Source organism: Bactrocera latifrons, unplaced genomic scaffold (assembly GCF_001853355.1).
Source record: "Bactrocera latifrons isolate USDA-ARS-PBARC rearing strain unplaced genomic scaffold, ASM185335v1 scaffold_199, whole genome shotgun sequence".
In the NCBI taxonomy this organism is placed as follows: domain Eukaryota; kingdom Metazoa; phylum Arthropoda; class Insecta; order Diptera; family Tephritidae; genus Bactrocera; species Bactrocera latifrons.
This window is the reverse complement of record NW_017535507.1, coordinates 387,520-398,502: the sequence shown is the minus strand read 5'-3', so window position 1 is coordinate 398,502 and position 10,983 is coordinate 387,520. Positions and strand designations below refer to the sequence as shown.

The 10,983-nt window shown below is 38.4% G+C and overlaps 1 protein-coding gene across 1 annotated transcript in view; it reads left to right on the top strand.

Annotated features, from left to right (window-relative positions):
- The first annotated feature begins 8,792 nt into the window (after positions 1–8,792).
- The window catches only part of LOC108967755 (homeobox protein Hmx), a 66,554-nt gene continuing 64,363 nt past the window's right edge, over positions 8,793–10,983 (top strand). Inside the window, exon 1 of the mRNA XM_018931367.1 lies at positions 8,793–9,000. Coding sequence (XP_018786912.1) covers positions 8,793–9,000 — 208 coding nt within the window. The remainder of the gene's footprint in view (positions 9,001–10,983) is intronic.

Genomic DNA, 10,983 nt, shown 5'->3' with positions numbered 1-10,983 from the left:
AAAATGTAATCTGCATTTCATTGAAATTGAAATTTTTGATAATGCTGCTGACGTAGCTGTCACCATTAATTCACACCCCATAAAGCCGCAAGCGCTTGACATTTCAACTGAGCTGTCAGAGTAAGCAAATTGCGCCGAAGCTGAAACTGATAGACGCAACACGGCGAAAACCTAAACTCGCTATACCTAAATTACTCGAAAGCTGGCTTATCAAGCGAAACACAGAGTTTTGTAAATTTTACAAGAGTAAATACAACACTCGCGCCTAAAATGTAAACAATTTTTTACTTGTTTGCACGTTGCTCCCACAATCAGCTCCGACAAGTTCGGAAAGTTTATATATTTTCAGTGTACTTTGTTGTTTTTGCATGTACCAGCTCACCGCGCGGYCACACACATGTAGCGGCTTTTCGCTTTTATTACCGTTGAGCTTGAAATTGCCGTTATGGCCATATCRGTCGCTCGGCTGTGCAAATAATGGAAACATTTTGGAGGTGAAGTTCAAGATCACCGAGCGATTTAAATWCGTTATGGTTTATTTTCAAATTTTCTTTGGTGATTTTTATTGTACTTCGGGGTAATGGTGCCGCGAATTGAACGCTCAGTAGGCCTTCGGATTATGTTGATCATATAGTTGATTGAAGCGCGTCGAAACACATACTTTACAGAACGTTAGTTTTCGCAATAAAGTTGAACGATTCGTAGACGTTGCTCCGGCGTTCTTTCCATGATGAAATGCAACTTGACACGACTGTCGTTAGATGTTTTAGCACCAAATCGAAAATCAAATTTTTAATTACGCTGCGTTTAATGCTTCATTTTTAGTGTATATGTTTTTTATTACAATTTTTGACCTTTACCTTGACTAATTTTGCGTCTATTTCAATTTCTATTTTGAGAAGATTGAAATAAAAAATCATTATCTTTTTATTTGCATTTGAAGGTCGACTTCGCACCCGCCAAACAAATTAATTATAAATTTGAGTTTTTTCTAAAATAATATAGTACAAATATAGATTTTTTACGTACGCTTGCACGCTTTAATCGAGTTTAATGCTGAAGCACAAGCGTTTTCGAAAATTTTTGGAAAGAAGAACCTGAAATACATACTACATGCTGTTCAGTGAGCTTGGCATATTCAGTAAGCGCCAAGAATAAATTAATATATAGCCTAAGTAAGATAAAAAATCCATGCGCAGTGGCATTGTCAATGCTCTGATGCTACTTTAAGSTAATGAAAACACACTTTAACAGGTRCATTTCTTARGGCATAACAGAAACTAAAATGAATCTCACCTTGATTTGGGTCGGACTGTTTATACGGCAGCTWTAAGTTATTGTARTTCGAGATGAAAAATTTCTTCGRAAAATATACCGTTGCGTTTGAAATTAATACGTGAAAAATTCTGYAAAGATATCCAGTCAAATAAAAGAGTTTTCCATGTAAGGACTTGAGTTTGAGTGTTCAGTTTGTATGAYAGCTATATGCTATAGTAGTCCGATTTGACAAATTTCTTAAGCTAATCTACCGTTGTCTTGGAAAATAATCCGTGCCAAATTTCGCAAAGATATCTCATCGAACAAAAAAGTTTTTCTTACAAKACTTGATTTTAATCGATGAGCTTGWATGGCAGCTATACGCTATAGTAGTCCGATCTGRACAATTTCTTAGGATATTATACTGCTGCTTTTGTCAATAATATATGCCAAATTTTGTGAGAATATCTTTTCAAATAAAAAAGTTTTTMATATAAGCRCTTGATTGCGAWCGTTCAGTCTGTATTGGAGCTATAAGYTAYAGTAGTTCGATATCGGCRGTACCRACAAATGAKCAGCWACAGAARGARAAAAWRATGKRTGCAAMATTTCAGATCAATATCTCSTATATAGAGGYACTAGTTCGMSTATATACAGACGGACTAAGACCAACAGACAAGCGGMGATACAGAAGGACATATGTACATATGTACATGCGGAGTTGAGTAAATCGTCCCCGTTCAGTGCACACTAATTAGACTGTAATGCTTAAAGTACTCAAATTATATAATATAATAATTAAAGTTTAYACAATTTCAATTCCAGGTCAGTGGATCAGGCAAAACTGTGCGACCGATGGCGAGCACGGTGCACTGCATTCTAATGACCTACTAAAATGTCTCTAAAAATAAGCAGAGCAGGGTCAGCTTTRTAAAGAAACGTAACTAACGTAATCTGTAAGTATGCAATTAATTACAATAACAAAAAATTCCAATAACAACAAACAGCTGCAATGTGATGGTACAATCAAGCCACGCTGCCTTCACTAGTGCAGTTTATCAATGCAGTCGACGTCAGCGCGTGCAGCGAACACTTGATTTTAATTTGATACACTGTCGCACACACATACACATGCATATACAAACATATCAGCACATATGCGCTTGCTAATGAGCGCTGCAAAGAATAAAGGCAAAAAAGTTGCGCACGAAAATAGCCAGAACAGCGCAATAAACTTTGATTTATTAATAATTACATGCAAAAAGYAAATAAACAAATGCACAATTATGATTACTGCATTATTGCGACGGTTCAAATGACAATATATATAACAACAAATACTGCACATAGCAGACAACAACAAGCTGCGCAACTCGTGTCGATTGCAAAATTTGAGGAATGTCGGTATGTACACCGCATATACGCACATATATATGTGTATACATCTACGTGTAGTGTCTAGAAAAGCAATGCGATACATATACAACCTGTAGTCTAGCCATAGGCGCGTCGCTCACTCGTAAATAGGGTGAGAATGGGCGTACACCCAAATTTAAATGCAATGTGTCGCGTAATTCAATGCTATGTAAGGTTATTTAGCAAAATAGCCGAATAAATGTTTTCTATTTTGTTGTTGCCCTTTTGCACAGTAGCAATTATTTCATTTGGTGTCCATTGCGGTCATGWAACTCGATCATTGCTAAGTTCAATAGCGCCAACGAAAGTTACATTAAAGAAATTGTGAAATTTCGCTCGCGGGTCGTCAATGCACAGCGCACTGGTTTGCATATTTAGAAGTGCAAACAGCTTATGTAATTGCTGGTTTTCAATTTGTTTAGCTATGACGTGTACAAATGTGTCGAACTTACCCGCTAGGAAATGCGTAGGTTTTGCATATTTGAGATAAGAATATTTGAGTTACCGGTTTGCAATTTTGCACACATACTTTTTTTCTAAGTATCAGCTTAATTTGGTAGAATCGCCTGTATCGGACCRCTATAGCATATAGCTGTAATACAAACTGACCGTTCGAACTGAAGTCCTGGTAGGGAAAACTTTTTCGTTTGTAAAGGTATCCATTCGATATTTGTCAGAGATTACTATTTAAAATAGCGCTACGATATATGWAAAATTTGTTAAAATCGTTCAACTATAACATCTAGCTGCCATACAAACTGAGCTATCAAAATCTTGTCCTTGTATAGAAAACCTTTTTATTTGACGAGCTATTTTCACAAGATCCGGTATAAATTACTGCGCAAGTCAACGCTAAAATTTTTGAAAAAATGGTTCAGATCGGAACACTATAGAATATAGCTGTCATACAAAGCGAACAATCAAAATAACCCTTTAGTATAGAAAACTATTTTATTTTACAAGATATTATAATGAAATTAGACGTCAGTCATTGACAAAGGCAACGATATAATCTTCGGAAATTTTTTTTTTAATCGGTTAACTATAACATATAGCTGTCATACAAACCTAATGATCAAACTCAAGTTCTTGTATGGAAAACTTTTTCTATTTGACAAAATTGTTGCCGAAATTTGGCGGAGAATATTGCACTGAGCTGCGGTACAATCGTAGAGAAAAAATTTTATATCGGACTACTATAGCATATAGCTGCCAAATAAATTTAACCGTCAAAAKCAGGTTATTGTATGAAAAACTTTTTATTTGTGTGGGATATTCTAAATAAACTGAACCCCACTACTATCAGAAATTGTAATTTTGACATTCTCCTCAAAAAAGTAAACATTTTGTCGTGTTTTTTTCATAAGTTCATATTTTTCAATTTATTTTTTGACAACCACAATGGTTTTACCATAACCTCAACCCCACTATAGTCAAAAAGYAAAATTTTAACATTCTGCTACAAAAAATAATCTTTTTGCCACATTTTGTTCCACAAGTTCATATTTTCATTACTGAGAGTCTCTCGTATAGATTGAGCGCTCGATTTAGTTCCTTAAAATCACTATCAATTTACCTCAACCACATTACAATCAGAAARTCAAATTTGAACATTCTCCGCGAAAAAGTAACAATATTCTCATATTTTGTTCCATAAGTTCATATTTTTCSTACCGGGTYGCTCACTTAAAGTTKCATATGTAAGCATTTACATATGTGTAGCACATTTCTATTACGCTGCTTACTCATTTCGCACTGCACTCGTATGCGCTCAAAGCCAAAGTCAGAACCTAGGCCTACTGGTCGATTTCTTTGCTGCCAGCAAACGCCACATACCTGCCTATTTCGCTGCACGCTTAGTTATGTGCATTTTGCATTTGAAATTTTTTTGTTWTTTTTGTATTCGCGAACTGCTTGACCGCAAATTCAATTGACTGCAATAAACGGGCGYTGCTGCTGTCGTCACCACAGCCTGCTGCGCCTTAACCCCTGCGCCACRCGCTCCGCTGTTTTGCATATAAATGTGTGTAAATAATATTGTGTTTATTAGTGTTGTTGTCTATGCCTGTTRCATGCTGATAGTCAGGCATAGTCGGCAAAACAAGTGTATCTAAGTTTTTCTAATGCCTTCTGTGCAGCCGCGAACCAGGAAGCGCTTCTGGAGACGTCGACAATTGGCGCTCGGCTGTTGCTTGGCCGGAATTTGCATTTTTGATTTCGCTTAGGTCACGATTTTCCAGACTATTCTTAAATTACTTTGATAAATGTGCATACGAATGGATGTGTGTGTGAGTGAAATTGTTTTATTTGTGTCTCATAATAGCGATAGTACTGTTGTTTACTGCTCAWAACTGTATATTTTGCTGACGTGCACCCTTTGATTGAGACCTAGTTATTTCGCACAAACAATTTTGGTGTTGAAACTMTCATAGAGTAAATTATATTATATAAACAATATATTGCTAATATCCATAATGAACTCGGGTATTCAGGTTCTTCTCCAACTGGTCTTTCCAAMGGAKTRMAGGTCTTTCTCTTCTTCTGCTTGTACCGGCGGGTACTGCATCAAATATTTTCAGGGCTCGCGTGTCTTCATCCATTTGGAAGACAAAACTTTGCGAGCGTAACCGCTGTCTGTTAATTCCCTGAACTATATCTCGTCGTATATCTCGTACAGCTCGGGCATGCTTTCGTCCGACCATATTCTGCAAAGAAGCTGATGCATGTTCCTTATCATTTCTTCGCTGCCTTATTAAAATAGCTCGGCCGGCAATCCATCAGCCCCCGCCGCTTTGTTGTTCYTACTATTCGGACTTCTTCATAGTTGGGTAATGGAAGGTCTACTTCACCGTCATCGGCTAGTGAATCGTGTTTACCATCTCTAGTTGTAATGTTTTCACTGCCGTCCAGCAGGCAAGAGAAGTGTTCGCTCCATAATTTCAGTATGCTCTGGRCATCARTCACTAGATCACCTCGGGGGGTTCTACAAGAGTATGCTCCGGTCTTGAAAGCTTCTGTTAGTCGATGCATCTTTTCGTAGAGTTTTCGAGCACTAATTCTGTCTGCCAGTTTGTCAAGCTCTTCGAACTCACGCATTTCAAGCAGTAGGCAGGTAGGCAGTCTGAGGCGTCAATCATCTGCGCGAACAAGTTATTACTACACAAAAACTCACAAAAAATAGTCTAGAGAATATTTAGTCGTATTTTGTGTAAACCTTTTGGACAGTATCCTAGCCAGTCGTTTAATTGACATCTTACGGTTTACTCTCGGCCAGAGAGATCTCGCAGTCTCGCAAGTTCTTGTCAATGACCAGCGACTGTTGAGCTCATGGGAGATCCAAAAGTTCAATCTATTGCTAGAGGTCATGCACTCCTTGAGTAGTTATGAGCGCACAGTCAGCGAGCTCAAAGCCAGTATACATAGCTGCTCTGCTCCTCAGATGTTGTCATCATCCATGCCTCTACACCATATAGCAGGACGAGAATAATGAGTGACTTATAGAGTTGGGTTTTTGTTCGTCGAGAGGAACTTTTACTTCTCAGTTGCCTACTTAGTCCGAAGTACTGCACTTGTTGGCAAGAGTTATTCCGCTTTGGATTTCGAGGCTGACATTGTTGTTACTCTTAATACTGGTTCCAAGGTAGACGAAATTTTCTACGACTTCGAAGTTATGACTACCAACAGTGTCATGACAGTTAAGTTGCGAAAGCGATGACTTTTTGTTTGATGACAGGAGTTATTTCGTTTTAAGAGTTCGTTCACTACCAGACCAATTTGCCACGCTTCTTCGTCCATTCTAGAGAAAGCAGAACCAACGGCGCGGTTGTTCAGACCAATGATATTAATATCATCTACGTACGCCAGTTGCTTCTTATAGAAGATGATACCTTTTCTATTTAGTTCTGCAGCTTGACTTATTTTCTCCAGCAGTAGGTTGCAGAAAGCGATCGATGGGGTTGCCTTGTCTAAGGCCTCGTTTGGTGTCGAACGGCTCGGAGAGGTCCTTCGCGATCCTGATGGAGGTTTTGGTATTGTTCAGCGTCAGCTTACACATTCGTATTCGGTTTGGGGGGATAGCAAATTCAGACATATCGGCATAAAACAGCTCCTTTGCATGCTGTCAAAAGCAGCTTTGCAATCGACGAAGAGGTGGTGTGTGTCGGGTATACATATTTAAAGATTTTTCGCATGATGAATATTTGATCTTTTGTAGATTTTCCAGGCCTGAAGCCATTTAAGGTCCAATCAGTTCCAAGCCTAATAGTTTTGGAGATACATACCTTAAARGATCCTAGGATCTCATAAGGAGCTTTCCGAGAGGATTTGAATATTTTGCCTTTCAAATTTCATTTTTTAAAGTCATAAAAAAATTATTAAAAATATACCGTTTTTTCCCTGGTAATCCTTTCAGTAAACAATTATTATCATCAGCCTATAATATGAGCCGCCACTGTCTTCAACTCAGCTAGCTGCACCTAAAAGTAGGCAATGAAATTGTATATAACTGAGATATCACTCATTTACCGGAAATTCAATGAAATCAGACAATTTTAAAAGAACTAAATTTTTACAACTTTTTTTTTATATTTTCTCACTTCTGTGAAGAAAAAAGTTTCTTGCTTAAACCAAACAATAACAAAAACGCGAACAATCAATTTCGGTGTGGAATATTCATTTGTACAATCATTGTTAACCGCAACATAAACAGCTGCCGCCGCCAAGCGCTGCACGAGCGCGCCGAAATGACATTTATTTAAATCGGCAATAACTGGCAGCATGACAATAATGACAGCAACGCAAAGCAATAAAAGTATATTGCAATAATAACAACAATTACATTAACAATACACGATTACCGCAGTAAAAGCGAAAACAAGCACACACACACACACACACACACGCACAACACTTTCATTTCCGCCAGAAGCTTGTCGCCGCGTATTTCGCCATTTCGTCGCGCCTCGTACCCGTTCGCATTTACCGCAAAATGTGTGTTTATTAATTAAGCGCATTTATTTTCATTAAAACATTTTAATTGAGCATAAAAAGCAGTGAACAACAACAACACAAATGATTACGACCGACGTCGCTGCCGAATGGTGTGCATGAACCGAAGATACTATAATCGCAATACAAAAGCAACAATACCAACAACAACACTGCAAACGCTGGCAATAATCACCATAAAGGTGGAGAGGCAGTGCGGCGCCGTTTGGCAGACAAAACACAAAGACGCCTTGCAAYGGCAGGAGGTGGCTTGCATAATTGCACCGCGAAAAATATTTGCTTTGTGAAAGAAAAGGTAATAACGGAAGAAGGCTAATGGTGTTATACCACTTACTCTTTCATCCGCTGGGACGAGATTACCTTACCTCTGCCACATTCTTTTGCTGTCATTATAGAAGTGTGTGCATGGCTAGCTGACCATGAAGCGGTGTGAGCTCAAGCTTCCAGAGGAAAAAAGTACCGCGATGTCTAGAAAGGCGTAAAGTATCACTTCCGCTACTTCCATGGAACTCTCCACCTCTAAGGTTGGATGGTACAGAGCAGTATTGGTTGTTCTGAATGCTCTGTAAGCATACTGATAATTTACGATATTTTCCATAATTTTTAGTAAAAAAGAAATTAAACTAATTACCCTGGATTTTGATAGTGAATAGTCCTTCTTTCCCACCTTGCGTATAAAGTTCACCTTCGCGGTCCTCCATAAAATAATGTTCCATTTAATAATGTTTGCGAAATCAAGTTTCYGTTGCCGAAAAGCTCAGAATGTTGTAAAAGSCCAACGGTTGCTAGCAAGTGTTTTTGGTGAGAACAAATTATKCAAAAAGGGTYGAGAACGCSTTGACGTGSAKYCACTTCCAGGACRGTCATCAACTTCGACTGGTGATCAACACGCCAATAAAATAAAGGAACTGGTGCTTGAGAATCGACGGTAAACAGTCAGATGTCTTACTGTTGGCGTTGGAATATCAGATGAATCAGTGAAAATMATTTTGAAAGATCATTTGGGTCTGAGAAAAGTAAAAGCAGTATTGGTTCCAAAATCACTCAATTTTATCGRAAAACAGCATCGAGATAAGGTCTTTAAAACAATGCTTTCTGGTTACTAGAATGTCATGAAACGTATTATTACTGGCGATGAGTCTTGTATCTACGCTTRCGATCCGGAAACATACGATCAGTTGGCCGAACATGGCAAAGGGGAGTCGAAGCTGAAAAAATCACGCCAAAGCAGGTCAAAAATCAATGTAATGTTGACAGTTTYCTTYGATTATCGTGATGTGATGCACACCGCTGCGGAGCATAAAATGTTCGATTACACCCGTACCTTCTGAGGTTGTTTTTATATACAATTTTATTTCGAATCACATTTTTCTAACATAATTGCATGCCATTTCTCTCAGTGTAGTCGCCGTGCAACCCTTTCTCCATGACAGCTGACTCGCCTGTCTGCGCTCTCCCTCTCACCATKCCGCCATTATTAAATGAACCGGTTTGCGAGCATATTTCGAGCGGCAGGTGGTTTGAGTTRCCCGCAGTCGGTGTAGATTTATTCTTGTATTTATGAGATTGTAACGGTAACAGCACTCATAATAATTAATATTACTTATTTAATGGATTTTATGCTCATTTATTTTGGTTTTAGTGTGCCATATAACATATTATATATATATTATTCAATGGTTTATTTATGCGAAAGTTCAATATTAACGTGGCACACCGATGATGCCGAATGTGTGTTAATGCTTGTTGGAGATTAGGTTGAAAGTAATTATAAGAAATTTGGTGAGGTTTGTCGAAAACAAGTCAATGTATATGAAAATATTTGAGCTGAACTTTTTTTTTTTTTTTTTGAATTTTTCGAAAAATTTTTATATTTAGTTTTTTTGAAAAAAACGGTAAATTGGATACTTATAAGTTCTTAAATAGAAAAAAATTATTTCAGAAAATGTTTTTCTAGTTAAGATGTCCATCCTTTTCGTTTTGGTTATATTTTGTTTCCTCTACTCTGTGCCGCTCAATTAATCTTTCTCTAACTTTAAGCCAATCCAACACTTTGCCCCAAACCCAACCGTCCTTGGCATTATTATTTTTGGCTATTCTTAAATGTTCATCGAGGGAGCAATTAAAATATTTGTAAATGACTTTGCTATACCATCATCCGACACCAGCCAGCAGCGCAGGCCGCGAGGGTACATTTTTAATATGCACGATAATATTGCGGGCATTCGCATTGCTGCCGGGAAGGGTTGTGTATAAATACACGAGTACAAATGCAAAACCGTATATACTTGTATACACTTGTACTATTTGAGTGCCAAAGTTTTTGTTCAATGATGTACGAGCATTTATATCTGCAAATGTACAGTGTATTGGAAAAATATGTATGCAAAATTTCCAGCCTGTGCCTTTAAAGACTGCCGAGAGATCGTTGAACACATGTCTCATTCTGGACGAACTTCGACCTCTTCAAAAAAAACTACGCCAAAGCCGCTCAAGAGTCAAGGTAATGCTCATTCAATATTCGCAGTTTAGTTTTCATAAATTTGTTCCTGTGGGACAGACCTTTGGGGAGACAGATTGGTGTCGCATTGCGGTTAATTAGGACTAGATAAGCTAATTTGCTGTGGTGCACATTTATTTGAGGAACCACATTAACCATGGATCCATTTGTGCCTTACTGACAGTCGCTAAGAAGCTCAAGCTCAGTGTATAGCTTAAAGAGTCTGTTTGTAAGTTCAGATCCTAAAGAACACTTACCTTGCTTCGTTTTTTCACCCGTCACTCGAGGACGCCGTTAGATCTTCCTCGACTTCACACTCTGCTTCCGATGCCAAGTGGTTTACTGTATCGGTGTTCGACTTGTAGGYTCTTCACATTTGTGAATCCGTAGTTGAACTCGCCGACACTTTCCATTAGACATTGTATGGATTCTTTTGTTCTTTTGTTAACAACAGCAGAATCTGCACTGTTGCTCGCTTCGTTTCCACAAAAGAATCCGCTGCGRGTACTCCAAGGCATTGAGGATTATTCATTCCTCAGTCGGCAGATTCGGATTGCAGGCTCTGAKGAGATACATTATCTGGTCCCTAGCCTTGATCGAGGTGGCATATCCTTCCTATCTACCGCTACCAGCTTGGCTCTAGTAAAATCTCCAAAAGCTTGATTATTGCGGCTTCATATAACTTCACCGATCTCTCGTCATCACAAGCTATCACCTTGACTTGCCTCTGGTACCACCCGGCATTCAGCTTCCGTGCATGACATTGTTGGACATAGATTGCTTAATAGCACTTCCAACGCCGC